This window comes from Mobula birostris, chromosome 15 (assembly GCF_030028105.1).
Source record: "Mobula birostris isolate sMobBir1 chromosome 15, sMobBir1.hap1, whole genome shotgun sequence".
Taxonomy (NCBI): domain Eukaryota; kingdom Metazoa; phylum Chordata; class Chondrichthyes; order Myliobatiformes; family Myliobatidae; genus Mobula; species Mobula birostris.
The window spans coordinates 46,586,219-46,611,012 of NC_092384.1; the positions used below are offsets into that span (position 1 = coordinate 46,586,219).

The 24,794-nt window shown below is 39.4% G+C and overlaps 1 protein-coding gene across 2 annotated transcripts in view; it reads right to left on the minus strand.

Annotated features, from left to right (window-relative positions):
- phlpp2 (PH domain and leucine rich repeat protein phosphatase 2) overlaps positions 1-24,794 on the minus strand; it is a 122,994-nt gene that overhangs the window by 58,035 nt on the left and 40,165 nt on the right. For both annotated transcript variants that reach the window (XM_072279715.1, XM_072279716.1), the window contains exons 4-6: positions 20,366-20,556; positions 19,277-19,402; positions 10,537-10,685 (exon numbers count right to left, since the gene is read on the minus strand). In XM_072279715.1, the coding sequence (XP_072135816.1) occupies positions 10,537-10,685; positions 19,277-19,402; positions 20,366-20,556 (466 nt within the window). The remainder of the gene's footprint in view (positions 1-10,536; positions 10,686-19,276; positions 19,403-20,365; positions 20,557-24,794) is intronic.

Sequence of the window (24,794 nt, forward strand, 5' to 3'; positions counted from 1 at the left end):
AAAGAATAGAAGGCTCCAGACCATGTGCTGGTAAACTGGGTTAATATAGATAAATACCTGATGGCTGGGCTCAATATCTTGTTTCATGCAATGTTGTAAGTTCTGCTTCATGATAAACTCAGAACAATTCTGATCAATTGTCAATTAGATCAGATCCTGTACCTTCAAACGCTGTTAAGACCAGAAAATTAGGCTGATATGAGGTTTGTTTCAGAAGAAGGTAGCACCATCAAGATCTGAAATGTACACCACTTTGAAAAATAAAATACATGCCAACGTATTGCGGAAGAACGCAGATCCAGCAATCTACCTCTTATGCAGTGATACTGTCGTGAGGTCCTAAAAACTGAAGAAAATCCAGTGGGGATTCAAATGGAAAATATGCTCCCAATATACCACGAACTTGATTGATCATTCTTCATTCCCAATGCTGTCACTCAAAAATGTAGTTTAAAGCTTAAAGTCGCTCTTTTAATCAGGTTTAGAAAATAAAAATTATTTGATTCATTATATCCAGGATTGTGCCACGTTAAAATGATCCAAACTTCTTTCACTACTGTTCATCTCCTTACCCCTTTATTTATAGCATTGTTGGTGGGGAGTTTTCAGGTTTAAGTCCAGTAACAATAAAAGGATGGTGATATATATTTAGCATGCACTCTGGAAGGAAACCTGCAGGTGGCAGCATTCCCTGGTGCCTGTTGTTGACAAAGATTGCTGGTTCGGTTGGTATTGCTGAGGAATACAAAAAGCATTCTGCGATTTCACACTGCAGCCTGATTTCCTGGAGGGAATAATGATCATGGTGGTAAACAGAATGTCAAGGCCATTTTCCCTGAATGATGTTCACCTCCTTGGGATGGTTAGAGCTGCACTCATCAAGGTAAATGAAGGGTAGCATGGTAGTTAGCACGTCGTTTTACAGCCACAGCTGTAAGATAGGGATCCGATACCCGCCACTGTCTGCAAGAGGTTGGTATGCTCTCCCCGTGACCATCCGTGTTTCTTCCCACATTCCAAAGATGAATGGTGAGGATTAGTGAGTTTATAGGCATGCTATGATGATGCTGGAATCGTAGTGACATTTGCAGACTGCCCAGCACAATCCTTAATGATTTGATTCAAACAATTCATTTCATTGTATGCTTCGATGTACGTGTGACTTTAAAAAGCTGATCCTTCTTGCTTTTAATGTTTTCATTCATTTAATCACTGCCGTCTTCTGGTTTGTAGACGGTGGAATGAGTACATGGAATCATGCAGTGAATCACTCACAGCTGCTTCTGACCAGTTGTTACAGCCAGAACAGTTATATCATCAATGTTGATGTTGAAGGGAGTGGTAGGTGATGAACTCAGTGTTGCTAATAAATGTGTCGACTAGTTTGACAGATGCATTCTGCTTGGAGATAGTTACTGCCTAGTATTTGCATGATGCAAAGATTACTTGCTGTGTAGGTTTTGCTACCTGGAGGAATCAGTTGCTTCATTTTCTGAGGAGTTACAAATAAAACCGAACATTTTGCGGTGAATAATGAACAGCACCACTTATATTAGGTCACTGATGATGAAAATGGCACAGCTGAAAATGGCACATCCCTAGGACTCCACTCCAAAGTGTTTCTATAATAATGGCAGTAATTAGCCAGATTTGATTTGTCCTGTCTTATGTGAACACAACACATATTTGCAATGTTTGACTTTGTAATGCAGATGTGTCAGAGTTGTAGCTATAATGAAACAGTTTAAATGGTGCATATCTTCATGCACTAAAATTGGAACATTGTCAAATCCCATTACCATCACTACATCCAGCCTATTCTAGAGTTTCTTAAATAACACACAGACTGGAAATTAGCTTCTATGATGATGAGGACCTCCTCAGAAAAAAGTTAGGGGAAGAGGCTGCAAGTGCTTTAATCTTTCATTGGCTCTCTTGTGCCGACTTCCAACATAGTTAAGCAAAGGAATGGTCTTAGGGACCTTTCTTCCAATTAACTGTTTAATTGTTCGCTATTTATGACTTTGTTGAACTCTTATCCAATCTGATCAATCACTTACCCACAGCTTACCACACATGCAGTCTTGTGTTGTAGCTTTGCCAAGTTGATATCTAATTCTTAGGTTTACCTTTCTATACTCATTGATCCAAGGTTGGCTTGATGGCAAGGGGAGCGCAAGGGATGTGCCTGAACTAGCAATTTGTAGCGGAAGACTGTCCTACTCTTCCACTTCCTTTCCAGTCCTGATAAAGGGTCTTGGCCTGAAACATTGACTCTTTATTCATTTCCATAGACGCCACCAGACCTGCCAAGGTCATCCAGCATTTGCAGAATCTCTGAAACTGAAACTATGCAATCTAGCTCAACAGGCTAGAAGGCGTCCAATATATGGAGATAAGACTTTGTCTCTAAAACAACAGGTGCAGTGTTCACATTTCTGAGATTTTCAACGTTGGCTGATGAGAAGATCAAGTAAAATTACCTTCATTGTGGTTCACACAGCAGTTCCAATCTGGAAGCTATACCCTTCGATATTCACCCACCTCAATGTGACATTGTTTTTCCTCTGTGCCTTGCGGTGGGTGCATCAGGCGACAACCTTGCCATTTGTTTGTTCTTTAACATGGCTGGGTTGTTAACTCTATGCTTAATCCAGCACGGATGGAAAGCGTTCAACGAGCCAGCTGGATTTGAACCTGGGACCACTCAGCTCGAAGCCCAGTAATGCCACTGAACCACCGGCCGGAAATAAGTGATATTGGTACAAAATTAATCAATTGAAAGTCTCCATCCAGAATACATTCTGTATGCTTGCCACTCTCAGTGATTCTTCGAATGCTATTCAACATGCACCAACTAGTATGAACAGATAAAATGAGACAAATGCCATCTTCCCCGAGCTAGGAAAACTCCTGTTGATGAATACTTGCCATTTCTTGCGATGTATGACCTGCTGTTATGGGATCCCAAGTCAAAGATGTTGACTGCCAGTGTAACTCCTTCCTGATTATGCAATACTATGCCTGGTGATTCTGAACAGTCACTCGAACAGGAGATGTTCAGGTTTACAATGGAGGAATCTGCCATGTTGACTGAGGGTTAATCATCTTTCAGTATAACTTTACTGAGCTGTTTCTGTGGGACAGCTCTCCAAATTTAAACACCAGCCCTGAGAAATTTGTGAGGAGAAAATTGGTCTAAGATGTAGGGAACTTTAGAGTGGAACTGATTTTGGTGCATCTCCATTCAGCAGAAAAACAGATTTTGGAATACAAAGTAAATAGCAAAATTCTGTCATTAACAAAATTAAGTTTAGTGGTACATGCATAACATATGGTAGAAAGCCAGAAGTATTGCTCATGCAATGGACATTGAAGATACACTCCAGTTAAACAAGATTCGTAATCAGCAAATCTAAGTGGGTTTTTGTTCTATACCTTGAAAAAAAAGGAAACCATTTAAACTATCGAGTCCAGGTTGACTGCCAACAAGGCAATCCCATCAATCCTACTCCCTGCCTCCTGAATTCACGGCAACATTGCAATTTATTCTTAGTCACATGTAGACTTATTAGCTTTGAATCTTTTTGCTACTCACTAAAGGATAATTTAAAATTACTCAATTTACATGTCTTTCGAAATGTGGGAAGAAACAGTAGCACATAACAGAAAATCATGCAAACTTCAGACAGCATCCAAAGTGAGGATTAAACTGAAGCTCTGGGTGAACATCACTAACCAATGCATCACTATGACTGTCACTGACCAAAATAAAACTTTAAAATTCCATTATTTTCCTAAATGTTTGCATATTTTATATAAAATTTGTTCAGAACCACCTTCAATAATTAATGACCAAACAATAAATTTACATCATTTTTAGAAGTTTTTTCCCCAATGGATAATTTCTTTGCATACTGGAAAATTGATATTAAGATAAAACAAATAGTATAAAATTGTTCTCTTAAGACATTATTACAAAATTGAAGAGCTGTAGTATCTACAGTTTGAGATTTTAAAAAATGAAAATCAATTTAAGATCTTTCCTTATAATGAGAAATATTCTGTGTTTTTTCTTCACTCAGTGGTTAAGTAAAGTAACATTTTTCCCAACTACAAGAAAATCACCTTTGATAAATTTGCTAGAGCTGTTCCATAATGTAACAAGCAGACATCCAGAGTACATTTGATAAGGTGCCAAATAAAAGGATCTTTCTCCAGCTGGAACGATGCAGCCAGAGGACTACCGCAAGGATTGGGTCAAGACCCACACTAATGGCTTGGAGGAGCAGAAAGAGTGTAAGTTGCTCAAAAATGTGACAACATGAAAACAGACGAGAAAGTATACAGTGATGAGGATAAGTGGACTCTGCAACAGGGGACAGAATGGCTGAGTGAGCTGCTAGAACTTGGCAAATGTAATTTAACTTTGCAGAAGTGTGAGGTCTTGCACTCCAGTGGGAGGAATAGGAAAGCAGATTATTTTCTGAAGAAGAGAATTGCAAATGAGTGGAATACAGATGGATCCAAATGTTCTTATTAATGTGTCAGTGCAGCAAGTGGTTGGAAAGACAAATAGCACATTGGTGTTCATTATAAGGTGGCTAAAGTTCAACACTAGAGAAGGATTATTCCAATCATAAAGGTTATTTGTGAGGTCACACCTGGAGTAGGTACTAGTACTGTGTACAGTTCTGGCTCGCTGATTTAAGAAAGAATATATTAGCGTGGAGGTTACCCAGAAAATACTCAAGGATAACTCCTGTGTTGTCCTACCACAAGCAGCTAAAAAAATATGTAGGGAGGGTATGGCAGGGCAGATTCCAGATGTTTCAACTAGTGAGAGGGGCCTGAATGAGGGGACATTAAAAAAAAAGATAAGGGATTGGTCATTTAAAATTGATATGTACAGAATTTTCATCTTAAGGACAGTAGCAAAACTCTGAAATGCTCTATCCCAGAGAATTATGGAGGGTGAACACTGGTAGTACTTAAAGAGGAGGTAGATAAGTTTCAGCAAATCGTCGACTAAATGGATCTGACACAGAAGGGGAGTTGAGGTTTGAGTAAGGTCAGTTGTGATAATACAGAAGAGTGATGCAGTATTATTAGACGATAGACCATATGATACAGGAGCAGAATTAGGCCATCTGGCACATTGAGTCTGCTCCACCATTCAATCGCGGCTGATCCTTTTGTTTCTCCTCCTCACCCCAGTTCCTGCCCTTCTCCCCATAACCTTTGATGCCATGTCCAATCAAGAACCTATCAATAGCTACCATAAATATGCCCAATGACCTGGCTTCCACAGCTGCATGTGGCAACAAATTCCACAAATTCACCACCCTTTGGCTAGAGAAATTTCTCCACATCTGTTTTGAAAGGACACCCCTCTATGCTGAGGCTGTGCCCCCTTGTCCTAGACTCTCCCTCCATGGGAAACATCCTTTCCATATCTACTCTGCCTAGGCCTTTCAACATTCGAAAGGTTTCAATGAGATCCCCCCTCATCTTTCTGAATTCCAGCGAGTACAGATCCAGAGCCATCAAACGTTCCTCGTATGATAACCCTTTTATTCCTGGAATCATCCTTGTGAATCTCCTCTGGATCCTCTCCAATACCAGAACATCTTTTCTAAGATGAGGGGCCCAAAACAGTTCAAAATACTCAAGGTGAGGCCTCACCAGTGCATTATAAAGCCCCAGCATCACAAACTTGCTCATGTATTCTACACCTCTTGAAATGAATGCTAACATGGCATTTGCGTTCCTCACCATGGACTCGACCTGCAAGTTAACCTTCAGAGTGTTCTGCACAAGGACTCCCAAGTCCCTTTGCATCTCAGATTTTTGGATTTTCTCCCCTTTTAGAAAATAGTCCACACGTTTATTTCTACTACCACAGTGCATGACCATGCATTTTCCAACATTGTATTTCATTTGCCACTTTCTTGCCCATTCTCCTAACCTAAGTCTTTCTGCAGCCTACCTGTTTCTTCAACACTATCTGCCCCTCCACCAATCTTTGTATCATCTGCAAACTTGGCAACAAAACCATCTATTCCATCATCTAAATCATTTATATACAGCATAAAAAGAAGTGGTCCCAACACTGACCCCTGTGGAACACTACTAGTCACCGACAGCCAATCAGAAAAGGATACTTTTATTCCCACTCACTGCCTCCTACCAATCAGCCAATGCTCTAACCATGTTAGTAACTTGCCTGTAATACCATGGGCTCTTAACTTAGTAAGCAGCCTTGTGTGTGGCACCTTGTCAAAGGCCTTATGAAAGTCCAAATATACAACATCCACTGCATCCCCGTTATCTATCCTACTTGTAATCTCCTCAAAGAAATCTAATAGGTTCGTCAGGCAGGATTTTCCCTGAAGGAAAACATGCTGACTTTGTCCTATCTTGGCCTGTGTCACCAAGTACTCCATCACCTCATCCTTAACAATTGACTCTAACATCTCCCCAACACTGAGCTCAGGCTAATTGGTCTATAATAGTCATACTTTATTGATCCCAGGGGAAATTGGTTTTTGTTACAGTTGCACCGTAAATAATAAATAGTAATAAAACCATAAATAGTTTAATAGTAATATGTAAATTATGCCAGGAAATAAGTCCAGGACCAGTCTATTGGCTCAGGGTGTCTGACCCTCCAGGGAGGAGTTGTAGAGTTTGATGGCCACAGGCAGGAATGACTTCCTATGACGCTCTGCGTTGCATCTCGGTGGAATGAGTCTCTGGCTGAATGTACTCGTGTGCCCAACCAGTACATTATGTAGTGGATGGGAGACAGTGTCCAAGATGGCATGCAACTTGGACAGCATCCTCTTTTCAGACACCACCGTCAGAGAGTCCAGTTCCATCCCCACAACATCACTGGCCTTACGAATGAGTTTGTTGATTCTGTTGGTGTCTGCTACCCTCAGCCTGCTGCCCCAGCACACAACAGCAAACATGATAGCACTGGCCACCACAGACTCGTAGAACATCCTCAGCATCGTCCAGCAGATGTTAAAGGACCCCAGTCTCCTCAGGAAATAGAGACGGCTCTGACCCTTCTTGTAGACAGCCTCAGTGATCTTTGACCAGTCCAGTTTATTATCAATTCGTATCCCCAGGCATTTGTAATCGTCCACCATGTCCACACTGACCCCCTGGATGGAAACAGGGGTCACCGGTACCTTAGCTCTCCTCAGGTCTACCACCAGCTCCTTAGTCTTTTTCACATTAAGCTGCAGATAATTCTGCTCACACCATGTGACAAAGTTTCCTACCGTAGCCCTGTACTCAGCCTCATCTCCCTTGCTGATGCATCCAACTATGACAGAGTCATCAGAAAACTTCTGAAGATGACAAGACTCTGTGCAGTAGTTGAAGTCCGAGGTGTAAATGGTGAAGAGAAAGGGAGACAAGACAGTCCATTGTGGAGCCCCAGTGCTGCTGATCACTCTGTCGGACGCACAGTGAACAAGCACATGTACTGTGGTCTGCCAGTCAGGTAATCAAGAATCCATGACACCAGGAAAGCATCCACCTGCATCACTGTCAGCTTCTCCCCCAGCAGAACAGGGCGGTTGGTGTTGAATGCACTGGAGAAGTCAAAAAACATGACCCTCACAGTGCTCGCTGGCTTGTCCAGGTGGGCATAGACACGGTTCAGCAGGTAGACGATGGCATCCTCAACTCCTAGTCGGGGTTGGTAGGTGAACTGGAGGGGATCTAAGTGTGGCCTGGACATAAGCCGGAGCAGCTCCAGAACAAGTCTCTCCAGGGTCTTCATGATGTGGGAAGTCAATGCCACCGGTCTGTAGTCATTGAGGCCGCTGGGGTGCAGCATCTTCGGCATAGGGACAAGGCACAGGAACCCTCCGGAGCCTCAGGACTTCCTTTCTGCTGTCTTCCTCCTTTCTTAAAGACTGGAGTGACATTTGCAATTTTCCAGTCCTCTGGCACCATGCCAGAGTCCAATAATTTTTGAAAGGTCATTTCTAATGCCACCACAACCTCTAATGCTACCTCTTTCAGAACCGAAGGGTGCAGTTCATTTGGTCCGGGTGACTTGTGTACCTTAAGGTCTTTCAGCTTTTTGAGCATCTCCTCTCTTGTAATAGTAATTGCACCCACTTCTCTTCCTTCACACACATCAGACATACTGTTAGTATCTTCCATAGTGAAGACTGATGCAAAATACTTATGTAGTTCATCAGTCATCTCCTTGTCCCTCGTTATTTCTCCTGCCTCATTTTCTAGCAGTCCTATATCCACTCTCATTTCTCTTACTTTTAACATACTTGAAAAATTTTTACTGTCCACTTTGATATTATTTGCTAGCTTGCTTTCATATTTCATCTTTTCCTTTCTAATGATTTTTTTTTAGTTGCTCTCTGTAGGTTTTCAAAAACTTCCCAATCTTCTATCTTCCCACTAAATTTTGCTTTGTTGTATGCCCTTTCTTTTGCTTTTACAATAGCTTTGACTTCCCTTGTGAGCCATGGTTGTACTATTTTACCATTTGAGTATTTCTTCATTTTTGGAATACATATGTCCTGCACCTTCCTCATTTTTCCCAGAAATGCACGCCATTGCTGCCCTGCCAGCAGCTCCTTCCAATTTACTTTGGCCAACTCCTGTCTCATACCATTGCAATTTCCGTTACTCCACTGAAATACTGCTACATCAAACTTTACTTTTTCCCCTATCAAATTTCAAATTATTAAGCCTACTTATTCTTCAGTTTTTTATGCTAATGCTTCAATGGCCTCATGTTTCAGGTGAAATTTGCGCCAAAGTCCAAAAATATAAAGGCATTTAAGACGCCAATAATTTATCAAACATTTGCAGGAATATATGGCATTTTAAAAATAAGGCCTAAAATGCTCATTATTCCATTAAATTTACATTTTGCTAAAACATTTTCAGAACTTGTTTACTTAAATTTGAAAAGAATTATTCAACAAAGTATAATCATACAAATTAGAGTGTAGAATACTACTCAAATTGGCAGAAGTGCACAGCAGGTTACAGACATGTCTTTTTCTGATTACTCGTATTGATTATGATAACCAGTCAGTCATAAAAGTTAATTAGCTGAACTTCAAGAAGGTGGGGTGGGGACACCTGACATATTTGATGTTCGTACTTTTCAAATGTAATGCAAATCCTCACGAGTTTAATACGTTTACTTCTCCTTGTAGTCCTTGTATGTCCTACAATGGTGTACCAACCTTTTAACTTACTCCAAGATCAATCTAACCCTTCTTTCCAACATAACCCTTCATTTTTCTTTCAACCATATGCCTAACCAAGCAGCTTTTAAACGTCTGTAATGTACCTGCCATTACCACCACACTGGCACAAACTTACCCTTATTTTTGGGGGAAAACTACCTGTTACATCCCCCTTATACTTTCCTCCAAACAGCTTAAAATTATTCCCTCTTGTATTCGCCATTGCTGCCCTGGGGAAAAGGTTTTGGCTGTCCACTTTGTCTATGCATCTTATACACCTTTATCAAGTCACCCCTCATCCCCCTTCACTCCAAAGAGAGAAAGTCCCAGCTCACTGAACCTCCCCTCATAAAGCATGATCTCTGATCCTGGCAGCATCCTGATATCTCCTCTGCATCCTCTTTAAAGCTTCCACATCCATCTTGGTCCATGCTTGAACCAAGGCCATGATGAAGTCTGTTTTAACACATGAATTAATGAATCACTTAAGAACATAGGATCTGGTATCTTTGCACTAACTACAGGACTTATTTTGTTGATTTTGTGCTTTCCTTTTATTTTCAGCTAAATACAGAGTTTTCATTTGCATTAAATGTATAACTTAATATTAATTTAGATGTTACGAGTCCAAACTGATTCTTGCTTCAAATCACTACAAAGCCACATTAAAATTTCTATTTATTTTTTACAAACAGAAAATGCTGCCCAATTATTTTTAGTATTTTTATTTACAAACTAATTAGCTGTCTTCCAACCATCCAATAATTAATTTTGGAACCTCCCAAAAGCAAAGAAAGTGCACCCAAAGAATCTTCATTTTTGTTTTGAAGAAGAAAGTCACTTGCAGGCCTTATCAGTAATGAAGTTCACCAGACTAGTAATTCATAACCACCTTTTTATTACACCAACATACATCCTGATTTATCTGTTGTTTATGCATGTGGGTTCAACTTTTTGGTTAAATACAGAAAATGTTAACCATTCTATTTGCCACTTCATAAAAGAGCTGGATTTTTTTTTTAAAAAGGCAGATAATTAAAAAGTAAACCACTTTATAATGTCTTTCTAAATTCTCAAACAGAAAACAAAAATTTTGACCAGCTCTTATTGTAATCTCTAAGCACAAATTGGGACAGCACAGTGAAGTAATTCACACTTAACAGTTGACTTAGCCAGCAGTTCCTTACCACATCTTGCCAAAAGGTGCAAAATATTAAGATTGGCAAAGAAATGCTGATTGGAATATCATAATGGGATAACTTAAAAAAAACCCACTGAAATGTTTAGATACCTGTTAAGGTTGCAGAGACCAGTGTCAGCATGCATAAAATTATGCCGTAGATTAAGATGTGTGATATCTTGACTGAAGTAGAGATATTCAGGAAGCTCCTCAAGGCTGTAACATGACAGATCAACTGTACCAATTCGCTGTGAGACCACCTGCAAGTAAACCAACTGTTACTGAGCTGGTACAAATTGGAATGGCAGCTAATACAAGAAATTGGACAAACAGTTCAACAGAGGAATGCAAGTCTAATAGGAATCCTTATTTCTAATTGGACAAGGCTGTGTGCTTTGACCCCTGCTCTACTCATTTTGTACTTATAACTGAGAGGCTAAGCACATCTCCAGTTCTTCATCAGCAGATTCAAAGGTGGTGACGAATCAGCATATAGGAGGGAGATTGAGAATCCGTCTGAGTGATGCCACAACAACAATCTCCCACTCAATGTCAGCAAGACCAAGGAGCTGATTATTGACTTCAGCAGGAAAGTGGAGGTCCATAAACTGTCCTCATTGGAATCAGAGGTGAAGTGGGTCAGCAACTTTAAATTCCTCAGGGTTATAATTTCAGAGGATACGTCTTGGACCCAGCACGCAAGTGCAATTATGAAGAAAGCATGGAAGTGCATCTACTTCCTTAGAAGGTTGCGAAGATTCAGCATGACAGCTAAAACTCTGACAAACTTCCATTGACGTGTGGTGGAGAGTGTACTGACTGTTGCATCACGGCCTGGTAAGGAAACACCAATGCCCTTGAATGAAACATCCTACAAAAAGTGGTGGATACAAACCAGTCCTTCACAGCTAAAGCCTGCCCCATTATTGAGCACATCTACATGAAGCACTATCACAGGAAAGCAGCACTTATTGTCAAGGACCACCAACACCCAGACCATGCTCTCTTCAAGAAGGAGATAAAGGAGCCTCAGAACTTACACCACCAGTTTGAAAGACAGTCATTACCCCCCCAACCATCAGGCTCTTGAACAAGAGGGACACTCCACTCGCCGCATCACTGACCTGTTCCCACAACCTACTGACTGACTTTTAAGGACGTTTCATCTCATGTTCTCTTACGTAAGTGTCCAGTTTGTTACCCTTTGCATATTGATTGTTTGTCCGTCTGGCTGGGTGGTTTTTTCATTGATTTTATTGTGTTACTTGGATTTACTGTGTATGACCGCAAGAAATCAAATCTCAGGGTTGTATATGGTAACATAAATCTACTTTGTTAATAAATTTACTTTGAACAAGTAACAAAGACACATCAAATGAAGTGGACAAAAGAGCAAAAAGGAATACAAATGGTAAAGCTAGCCATATCCAATCCTGCAGAAAAAGCTAACAAGTCAAATGTTGTTGCATGACTCCTTGTGCTGTGTGACTTTCATTGTTGTGATGGGGTAGCAAACTCTTGATAGGTAGGATTGGAAACACAAACAGTGTCTGCATTCAAGCTTCCAAAATATTGATCAGATGAAGACACTGAATACGGTGTGAATATTGATATTCTTCACGTTTATGTATATAATAAAAACTGAAAATGTTGCAGGGCTCATGATGTGATTCAATTAATTGTGGGGAGAAACAAATTTAATAAAGTTGTTAGGTTTCATTGGACTTGCCATAAGCTTTTGAAAAGTCAGTGATCTAAAAATTTTTAACTCCTTCCCTCCTTACAGATGATGTCAGACGAGCTGAATATTCAGTACAGCACAGCACAGGCCCTTTGGCATAATTCCATAATTTTCTGCATTTATTTCAGAATTTCAGCACCCTCACAACTGTACATTTACAACTATAACTATTTGACTAGTTAAGTGGCTTCAGATTGGTGCCTTTCTAATCGCAGAGCACCATGCCAATAACTCTTTCAATTGCAGACCCACAGCATTTGAGCTGACTTAATAGGCATTGCAATCGTTGCAAATTCAAACATGCTGTGCTGGTGCAAAACCAAGTCCAGCTGAGATTAAAGCAGAGAGGTAGGGGAAAAAAGCCAGTAGTCAAAGGCTCCATAAAGCCACAGAAATAGTGGGAGAGTGGTTATATTTTAGGGTCAAATCAGCATTCAGTTAAGAGGAAGAAATCAGAAATTACTGGTAACACTTGAAAGGTCAAGCAGCATCTATGGAAAGAGACCTTTCATCAGAACTAAAATTAATAATCCAGTATGTTTATGTTGCAGAGTAAGTGGGAAGGTAGAAAGAACGAAGTGAATGTCTGTGAAAGGGTGGAGATCAAGAGGGATGCAAAAAAATGGTGGTGCTGGCTTGTTAATTGCAGAGATGAGATGCGAAATAGAAGAATACGAATGAGAATAATGAAGGAAAAAAATGGGGTAGTGGGAGTGGAGGAACGGTGTGCTGGAACTGTGAGATACAAAATAAATATTGCAGCTCCCGCAAGTATGAACTAAAATGAATGCTGAAATACTAAGACAAATAAGACTAAGCTAATATTACCAGCTCTGACAAAGGGTCCTTGACCCAAAACATCGACTCACTTTCTCTTTTCACGATTTTGTTTACTGTTTTAGACTTCAGCATTTGCAGTTTTTATTTTCATTTAATGTTACGCTCTACAGATTCACTCAACTTTCTTCCAAATTAATGCTCTTCCCTTGTTGAGTATTTGTTGGGATTGAGATGACTTGGTCCTACTCCAGTTGAGTTCTGACGTGAATAACGTGGAAACTACAGGCCCTTCTGCAAATGGGAAAGTGCTCAACAAAGCAGGCTGGTACAGCTCAACTTGTTCACTCCTTTCACCATCTATGCAAGATTTCTGTGTACTTAAAGCACATTGACTTAAGGTTCTTAATTCCATCTCAAATGTTCATTCTGCACTTTGATTATAGACTAACATCTCCCAGAAGATATTAGAATATAGCTTTCAACACATCACTGAATCTTATCCTCTGACAAATACCAGATATTAATGTGATTAAGGAATGGTCTTGTATGCTGCTCTCTGCACTTCTCTTGGAGTTGTAGTGCATTGAAGATTATGTCCATCATGCCCCTTTATAGATGGTATCCAACTTTGAGAAGGAAAAGCAGCCCTTCAGTGGGAGAAGCCAGTGAAGACAATCTTTGACTTTCCCTGCAGCAGACATCATATGGACCCCTCAGTAACACACAAAATGCTGGAGGAACTCAGCAAGTCAGGCAGCATCTCTGGAAGGTAATAAACAATTGACCTTTCAAGTCAAGACTATTCATCAGGACCAGAAAGGAAAAGGGATGAAGCCAGAATAAATTGTGGGGAGGGGAACTTAATCCAGAACACTTAAATTCATGGTTAATTAGCTTTTTGATCTCCTGATCATTCTCATCATGGCACCTTCCTGGCAGGCAGCCATGTCTGTCCCAGATTCCAATTATGCTGGACTTCAGGGCACACTTTACCTGTCTATACTTTATGACCCTTGTTAGCTGGGAATGAAAAGGTTTCCTGTGAGGCACTGTCTGAGAAGAGTCACCTTTATGCATCCTTGAATATTTCAACATTTCAAAGCTGAAAGTTCAAAGTAAATTTCTCATCAAAATACATGTCACCATCTACAACCCTGAGATTTGTTTTCTTGCAAGCATGCTCAGTAAATCCAAGAACCATAATAGAACCAATGAAAGTCTGCACCCAACCAGATGGACAAACAACCAATGTACAAAAGACAAACTGTGGAAATACACAGGAAAAAAAAGCAATATTACTAACATGAAATGAAGAGTACTTGAAAGTGAACAGCCATATTTCTGTGGATGGAGAAAATAGGGGTGACTAGGTGGTCAGTCCAGCAGTCAACAGTACAGCCATGGCACAGGTGATGAAGTACCTTTACTGTCACTTGTTTGATAAAACAGCCAGGGCTTTGCGCTTGACCACTAGACACAAGACCATGCTCCAAACATTTTACTGCATTAGGAGGAAGACTCTGTTGGAGTTGCCATTCTTCACACCTTCCAAGCCAACTGCATCTTTTCCAACCTTAGTAGTGAAGATTCCAGAGAACAATTTGTCTCCCAATGAGATGCTATGACTCATGAAAGCATCCTAAATTGGGGCATACACTCTGAAGACCCAAAATGTGCTGGTTCCTTGTTAGAGACCCTAATTCTGGAGGGGTGTTGCTGAGAACAATAACTAGCTATTTCATGTCAAAGGCTACCCTGTGAAGAGAACATTACTCCTTTGGTTTGCTACTCAGAGAATGTGTACCCACTGCCTTGCCTTTAAATTGCCCTCTCTTGCCTATCATGTCTCACTCAGAGAAACTTTGGCAACAATGTACCATGAGCAATTGCAACAGTACCACATTCAGATCTGTTATTACTGTTATTATGCATGAGCAACCTGACAACAATAGTCTCAAATTTTATGTTGTAAGGAGAACGATACTTTTGCATGCTTCTTTTAAGGTGTGGACTTGACAGAGTGAAATAATGGTATAACGGGGAAGGGAAACCAAGATGACTAGAGTTCAGGCTCTGCTGCAAGGTTGTGAACAATAACACAAAGGCAAGCACATACTTGGCTGCCCTTTCTTCTCATAACTTTCATCCACAATCTCAGCTATACTTCTGTCTGCATCTCTCCTTCTTACTTTTTTTTTTTTCTTTTTTCCCCCCAAAAATACTTTATTCAGAAATATTACAAAACAAAGTTATTCTCTCCTCCTTGGTCTCTCACCAATGGTATCATGGGGGTGCGGGGAGGAGGAGTGCAAGGCGACCAGAAGGAAAATGAGGTAGACATAGAACTTACCATTGTGTGGCTTTCAGTACGTTCTATCTTGCAAAGACCTAGTTGCCTTGGAAATGCTTAGCAACAGTCATCACCAAGACAATGGGGATGACTTTCCCCAATGAATTACATAATTTTATAACATAGTACAGCACTAGAGAGGTCATTTAGCCCATGATGTTGTGCTGTACCTGAAATGGAAATTGTGATAGATGTGCAAGGGTAAATCACATTGAGATACTCAAATGAGTTTCCAGTTGAAGAAAAACAACCTAGAAGTTATTCTCCTGTTTCACTGTGACATATGTTTTAAATCTGGTATTGCTGAAATAACAGTAATTTTTATCCTAAATGGTACAAGACAAAGATTACTTTAATCACTTTGCATGCAAGATATGTAGATTGATTTTGTTGCATTAATACAGCAAAGTAACATTGTACCTACACTACCAAATTGACTTGGCAATATAAGGCAAACAGCTGCAAATCCTTCTGAAAGATACAGTCTTCTACAAATAAAAAGTGTGTTTCAGTAAACTGGCACCTTTCTCCTATATGCCTAATACTCTGTACTTAATCTCTTCCTTTCAAATAAACAGCTGTTTTGCAGATACGAACACTTATGGAATGGGAATCACCAAAATTAAACTCTCCTCGTTTCCTCAAACATCTCTCATAGCATCTAATAATGCCTTGAATAATGTTCATGTTTTAGTTCAACAACATAGCTTAGATTTCTATCCCCAAACACCTATCACTGTATTTTCACTCGTTTTCATGAGATTCTTCTGGTCTTACAATGCTGAACTATTTTAAAGCAATAATTTCTGTCATTTTATCGTTTTACACAGTTGCAAGAAAAAGTTGTGAACCTGATTTTCTGAATTACTCAAAATGTAGTCTGATCTTCATCTAAGTCACAAGTATAGACAAACATAAATCTGCCTTAAACTAATAACACACAAACATTTGTACTACGTTCCGTCAATACTTAGTACATCATTTAAACAATTACAGTCTAGGTTCAAAAAAGTATGTGAACCTCTGGGGTAATGCCTTCAACAAAAGCTATTTGAAGTCAGATGTTCCAACCAATGAGATGAGATTGGAGGTGTAGGTTGCAAAGATGCCCTGCCCTATAAAAAAGACACACAAAGTCAGGTTACTGACAGAGCCTGCTCTTCTCAAGAAAGGTCTGTTTATGAGCACCATGCCTCAACCAAATCAACTTCCAGAGGACCCTATACAAAGAATTGTAGAGATACATGAACCTGAAAAAGGCCATAAAAGAATTTCTAAAGACTTAAGTATTCATCAGTCCACATTAAGAGAAGTTGTCTACAAATGGAGGAAATTTAGTACTGTTAATACTCTTCCTCAATGTTGGCATTCTGCAAAGATCAAACCAAGAACACAATGTGCAATGCTGAAGGAGGTGAAAAAGAGCCCAAGGGGAACAAAAGACCTGCACAAATCTCTGAAACTTGCTAAAGTCTCTGTAAATGTGTCCACTGTAAGCAAACCACTGAAGAAGAAAGGTGTTCATCGAAGAACACCACAGAGGAAGCCACTCCTCTCCAAAAAAAAATTGCTACATGTCTCAAGTTTGCAAAAGAGCACCTGGATGTTCCACAGACCTTCTGGGACAATGTTCTGTGGACAGATGAGACAAACGTTGAACTTTTTGGCAGAAATGCACACCATGTTTGGAGAAAAAAGGGCACTGCACACAACACCAAAACTTCATCCCAACAGTGAAACATGGTGGAAGCAGCATCATGGTTTGGGGTGCTTTGCTGCCTCGAGGCCTGGACAGCTTGCAATCATTGAGGGAACAATTAATTTTAAATTGCATTAAGACATTTTACAGGTGAATGTCAGGGTAGTGGTCTGTCACTTGAAGCTTAATAGAAGTTGGATGATGCAATAAGACAATGATCCAAAACACAAGAATAAATCAAAAACAGAATGGTTTAAAAAGAAGAAAATTTGTGTTTTGAAATGACCAAATCAGAGTCTAGACCTTAACCCAATTGAGATGCTGTGGCATGACCTGAAGAGGGCTGTTCATGCAAGGTATCCCAGAAATATTGATGAACTGAAACAGTTTTGCATGGAAGAATGATCTAACATTCCTCCTCATCGATGTACAAGTCTGATCAGCAGCTGCAGGAAATGTTTGGTGGAGGTTACTGCTGCTAAAGGAAGTTCTACCAGTTACTAAATACAAGGGTTCTCATACCTTTTCCAGCCTGGACTGTGAATGATTAATCAACATGTTCAATAAAGGCATGGAACGTACAATTGTTTATGTGTTATTAGTTTAGGCAGATTGTATTTGTCTATTATTGTGACTTTGATGAAGATCAGATCACATTTTTGAGTACTTAATGCAGAAAACCAGGTATTGGAAAGGGTTAAAAAACTTTTTCTTGCAATTGTATATTTCAATTACATTGCTTCTAAACTACCAGAAGCCTCAATTGCAAACCCAATGTTTCCCCAATTGCTCCTCACTAGGATTTTCTTTAGCATTTCCTTGGAACAATATTTCTTGCATCCTCCTGCACTCTTTCTTGGGGCAAAAAGCACATACTGTGAGGGCAAAATAGTGTGGTCTTGCCAGTGCCACTTATTTAAGGCTATATGTTAATGCATCTGAAGCATTTAAGGAAAAAATTCACTAATATCTAACATGGCTAACTATCATAAACAGAAAGACTGGAAGAGATGAACCTTGAGAGATCTTGACAGGGGGAATGTGGAGAGGATGCTTCAACTTGTGGGATAATCTAAAACTAGGAGTCACTGTTTCAAGATAACTGGATAGGAGACATTCATTTAAGACAGAGATTCTCTCACAGTAGTGCCTCTATTGTTTATGATGCATATAAATAATGTGGATGAAAAACTAAATGGGTGGGTTAGTAATTTTGGAGACAATACAAAAATTGGTGGAGTTGTTGACAATGTGGTGGGCTGTCAAAGCATATAAAAGTTAAAGATATGGGTTGAGAAATGGCAGATGGAATTTAATCCAAGCAAGTCAGAGTTGTATACTTTGGCAGGTCAAATCTAAGGGGAAGCTATACAGTTAATAGCAGGACCCTTAAGAGCATTGACATACGGAAGGATATTGGGGTCAATAAATAGCTCACCAAAAATGGTCAAAAATAGATAATTAGATAGGGTGGTTGACAAACAAAGAGTATTGTATGCTTGCCTATGCTTGCAGGGACTGAATACAAGAATGGAGAAGTCATATTACAGCTATATAATACTTTGGCTAGGCCATAGTTTGAGGACTGTGCACATTTCTAGTTGTCCTATTATAGGAAGGATGTGGATGATTGGAAAAAGTGTAGAAGAGTATTCACCCCACACAGGAATACAAAATAATGAGGGATATAAAGAGGGCAAGATATACAAAATCACGAGAGGTATAGATAGGGTAAATGCAAGTAGGCTTTTTTGGCTGAGCTTGGGGGAGGCTAGAACTAGAGGTCATAAATTAAGGGTGAAAGATGAAATATTTGAGGGGAGCCTTAAGGTGGCGTGAGTGTGGAATGAACTATCAGTGAAGGTAGTGAATTCAAGTTTGACTGCAACCTTTAAGAGAAGTTTGGATAAGTGTATGGATGTAAGGGGTATAGCATGCTATAGTCCAGGTGTGGGTTGATGGACCCAGGCAAAATAACAGTTTGTCATGGACTAGATGGACTAAAGCACTTGTTTCTGTGCTGAAGTGCTATAATGATTAACAGATTTGCTACAATGCTGCGTAGATTAGAGGGTATGTGCTATAGTGAGAGGTTGGGCAAACTTGGGATGCTTTCTCTGAAGCGTCAGAGGCTGAAAGGAGACCTGATTGAAGTCCATAAAGTGATGAGAGAAATAGATGGGGTAGACAGTCAGAATCCTTTCTCCCTCTAGGGTAAAACTATCAAGTATTAGAGAACATATATTTAAGATACACATTGTCATAATACAACACAATTCACCTTGGATGCCTGTCTGAACCACCGTAAACATTCTGGATATGAATCAAAGGTCACATAGTATGTTTGTCCTTGCTGCCCAGCAGAACTGAACATGAGGCAGTATTGTCTTCTTTTTACTTCTTCCACCTACACAGGATATTAGAAAAGAAAATAATTTCATTTCTTCAATGAAAAAAATTACTATATCATTTTCAGTTTAGATGACATTGTTCAACTCTGAAGACACTGGTGATGCCCATTGCACTGGGAAAATTAATCTTTGCACACTGGTATTTTAATTCCAACCACTATCATTGCCCACACCACAGCACTAGAGGTACAACTTATCTTATTTTAGTGCATATATTTATTGACAGAAGCTAAATGAGATTCATGTGTTACCAGCAAATCCAATTACATAGCAGGGACCAAAACTGATATCAAAGTTAGCAGATTTCTTGAGAGAACAGAGTGAAAGATGGAAAAAGAGTGGAAAGCCTGATACAGCACTGAGCATTTTGACAGACGTTCAGATGCACTATCTATTCACTTAACCCCGACTCAGAAGAACATTCAATGCACAGGATCTGCATTGTCGAGAAATATATCATCTCCATTCTACTAAATATTTATCAGAAAAATAAGTATGCACTGAATGTGTGGGGATGGGGGCAGGAATGTGATGATATTAGGCTATGTTGCAATCTCAACAAAAAATGTAATATGATCTCTAAGAAATCATTAGGTTTATTGAACGCCATCAAGTTGGAATCCAGCCTCTAATAAATTATACTCATACACTATTCTGAATTTGGGATCGGTGGTTTGAGATTTCGCTGTGATACAGTATAAACCCATTTCAACATCCTACAGTATCCTTACAGTAGAATTTCAAACAAAAGCAAATCCTGTGTCCATCAAACATTGTTTTTGCTGAAATACCATATACAATCAATCTTGTACCCTTGAATAATCCATATTTCATGTACATTTGAATAACCCTACACCTTGCATAATTTAACTAATTTGTTCACATTATGACAGACTAAACTGGCCTTAAGTAGTAGAGACTTCAGAAGACCAGCTTCTTCAGAATAGACAATTTCTTACCTTGCCTCCAGTGAGAGGAAGTACATGCATTTTTCCCATCTGGCACTCCTTTACTGAAGACACAATTAGGCAGGTACCACAGAGAATGACTTGGCGTTCTGACCACTTGTGCAACTGCGTTTTCCCTTTCCGTACACTGAACACACCAGAGAGAAGGATCTGATCCAGTTGCTCTATGCTACTTGGCTTTCCTTAAGTGATACAGAGAAAAAAATGTTTTTATTATCTTACAAAATTATGAAGGGAATAAATGGTATAGAATATGCAGCTTATTGCCAAAAGACTGATAAAAACAAACATTAAACCTTAATAGATTTCACAGACATATACCAAGATCAGATTGTTGTTAGCTTTCATTAAAAAAAAATCAGGATCCAAATGTTTCGTGAACTGCAGCATGGTTATTAAGTTCATTAAAAACCTGACAATCATAGAAATCTCAAATTAATTAACAGCCTCAGATGAAAAGCTTTGACCTAGATTATTAACATTTCATCTTTACACATGGAAACTTTTGTGGTGAACTAATAACATCCCCTGGTGAGTCACGATCTCATGTACTCAAACCTAAACTGGCACTTCAATGTAGTTAAAAAAAAATCTCACTCCACATCCACTGGCCTGTTTCCGTACTGTAATTGTTATATGGTTATATTGGGCTAAGTGCAGGTTGGTGGGACTAGGTGAGATTAAGAGTTCGGCACGGACTAGAAGGGCCAAGATGGCCTGTTTCTGTGCTGTTATTGTTATATGGTTACATTATACAAAAATCTCTCTTTAAAATTAGTGATGCAGTACTAATCTACTTTGACAATATTTAAAATTTGCACAGCAGCTTAGTAAAACATAATTCCTGTGCCAGATTTCAAGTCTCTTAACTTTTATTTAAGCTGGGCCTAGTGACCAACTATATTAACTAGTGCATTTTCATTGTAATACTATGATTCCAGAGTTCACAATTTCTTTTTCATTTAAAAGATACATAATCCCTGGGAAAGCCAACATCTATTGCCTGTCCCTCACTGCCTTTGTACCACTGTAATCCTTCAACTGTATGTATTACCATAGCCACACTGGGTGGGAAGTTTTAGGATTTAGGTCCAATGGAAAAAATATTGTAATTTGTATTCAGGTGCTGGGGATCACTTTCCACGTTCTTCTTTATAGTATAAGATATAGGCTTGTTGTGTCACTACAGTATATTTTACAGTGGTAATATTTTAGCCATAATGCTAGAGGTAGTATGACTGAATATTTATGGCTCCTAGTCCAATACTAATCAAGTGGGCTGCTTCGTCCTGAAAGGCTCCTGGGTAATCTGAAGGTGCACTCTCCAAGCAAGGAGAGTGTGTACTACAGTAGTACACACCGGACATACGCCTTGTAAAGGCTTTAAAGTCAGAGGCAACACTCAACCTCACATCTGCTCTGAAAAAAGCTCTACTATGTTTGTGGTACAGTTCAATTTCTGGTTAATAGTGACAACCAGCCCACTCCCAATTGCCAGGATGACAATGCAAGAAATTCACTAATAGGAATTCTGTTAAATGTCAACAAATGATCAGACTCCCTCCTGTTTGAACTAACATTGCCTGGCATTCGTGTGATGTAAATACTATTTGTCACTTAGCAGCTGAGGACTGAATACTGCCTATGTGCATGTCTTCTTGCATGCTGGCATTGGCTGCTTCATTTTCTGAAGAGTTTTCAATAGAGTTGGGGAGAGGTGGGATGGAAGAAGAGAGGGAGGTGGTGGGGGAAGAGGGGAGAGAACATTGAACTGTACTGCACAATGCAGGCTCTTTGGCCCATTATATTGTGCAACCTTTTATCCTACATCAAGGTGAATCTAATGCTTCTCTCTCACATAGCTCTTTTTCCTTTCATCCACGCGTCTAAGAGTCTCGAATCTCCTGAATGTATCCCCGTCTCTCACCATCCCTGGCAGTGCATTCCATGCACTTACCATTCTCTGCTTACAAAAACCTACCTCTTGACATCACCCTACACTTTCCTCTGGTCACTTTAAATTACACCCTCTCACATTAGCCATTTCTGCCTTGAGAAGAAAGCACTGGCTATCCACTCCATCTAAGAACCTCTATAAAGTCGTCTCTCATTCTCCTCCTCTCCAAAAAGAAAGCCTCAGCTTGCTCAACCTCTCCTCATTAGATGATCTCTAATCCGGGTAGCACCCTGGTATATCTCCTCTGCACCCTCTTGAAACCTTCCACACCTTTCCTATAATGAGGTGACCAGAACGGAACACAATACTCCAAATGTAGTCTAACCAGTCTTACAGAGCTGCAACATTATGTTGTGGTTCTTGAACTCAAGCCCTTGACAAATGAAGGTCAACACATTACACACCCTCTTAACCACCCTATCAATTGAGCAGCAACTTTGAGGGATCTGTGGAGGTGCACCCCAAGATCCCACTGTTCCGCCACACTGCCAAGAATCCGGCCATTAATCTTGTACTCTGCCTTCAAGATAAACCTTATCACTTTATACTTATCCTGACTGAACTCCATCTGCCACTTTTCAGCCCAGCTCTGCATCCTGTCACCGCCCTGTTGTAACCTACAACCTTCTATACCTTCTATACTATCCAGAACACCACCAATCTTCGTGTCATCTACAAACTTATGAAGCTTCTACTTCCTTATCCAAGTCATTTATATAAAAAAAAATCACAAAAAGCAGAGGTTCCACAACAGATTACTGTGGGACATCACTGGTTACTGCTAAGCAGAATACACTCCATCTACTCCCAACCACAGTGCTCTGTGAGCAAGCCAAAAGAGAGATCTTAGGAGTGATCTAGTTTCCTTTCATATAATGAACAGCAGCTGTCATGGACACTACTTTTGGAACTCCACAGGTGCTGCCTAAATACACTCTCAATATGCAGTTTGATTTGTTTTCATTTGATACACACAGACACCATAATATCCACATTTGATATTTATGGTTTGATATGTTTGATCTTAATCATGGTGCAGGCAACAGACATGCAATTCACTATCTAATTAAAGGAGATAATACATGTTTTTAGTATTTTGGGTCTCTGACTAGATTAATTTCCAAGTTACTTGAAACATTATCTATTCAATTTCATTTCATAAATTTTAGTTAAATCCACATACTTTAAAAACATATACTTTGTAAAATATAATAGGATTTCATAGTTTTTAAAAAATAAGGAACCTGTTTGATTTCATAACATCTGTTAAAAATACTGTAAACAATGACCCTGACAGTACAAATCTTAGCCACCATAAATATGTAATTTAACAGGCCTCCATTAAAAGCCTCTCAAGTCTAAATAAAAGCTTGAGGTGCTTAGTTTTACTAAGTCTTATTCTCCAACAGTGAAAGGAGTTTACCTGAACTAATATTTATCGAGTAGAGCATGTTCCAAACAATTAACACACAAAATGTTGCCTCCATTTGTTAGTGAAAATGGGTACACCCTCCATTTCTTTTAAACCCCATTCTCACTAATTGCCAGCATTTTCCACATATTTTACAACTCATAATAGAGGTTCTTATGAGATGTTTGGGTCAAACTTGCACCCATGATGCTATGTGCCAGTTGTCAAGTCACATTCCCATGGATTTCTTTATTTCAAAATTTGCAAAAAGGTCTGCACCTGTACTGTTGCAAAAGAATCACAAAAGGGATCATGACTATGTGCGTTGCTGTTTAACATGTGGAAATGTGAAGTTATCCAATCAAATATGAGGAGAGACAAAAAAACACTGCTGTATAGCATCTGGACAACTATAGATTGTATTACCCTATGAGCTAACTGTTAATGAAATCAATTACATAGAATCAATTAAGAAAACATAAGATTGTGGGGTACAATAGATTAGCAACTTACCCTTTTAGAATGTCACTTCTTCATAGATTAACAAATCTGGCATCAAATTGGTTTAGTAAATTTTATTTTTGATTTGGATCACAAGTCAAATTGCAAATAACAGCAATATCTGAAGACCACAGATGCATTCATCAAAATGTGAAATGTCCCAGATGCTAACTGAAATGCATTCTTATGCAAATTTGTTACAGACACTTTAACACAGAACCACTGATGCCAAAAATACAGAAAAAGTGATTATCAATAAACTATTGAACTCTGAAGGAACGATGCCATACTTAACTTGAAAGGACATATCATCATCATCAGGTGCTGTGCCCAGTTTGAGCTTTGACTGCCATGGCCCACACACTCCTGTTTCGGGTCAAGTGGATCAATTCATTGGTATTCATTTCCAGTTCTCTGACTGCTGTCTCTATCATTTGTCTTTGCTTTCCTCTTGCTTTCTTCCCTTCAATCTTTCCCATAATTACCGTGTATTCTAACTCCTCTTTCTTTATCACATGTCCAATGAAGTCACGTTGCCTTTTCATGATCTC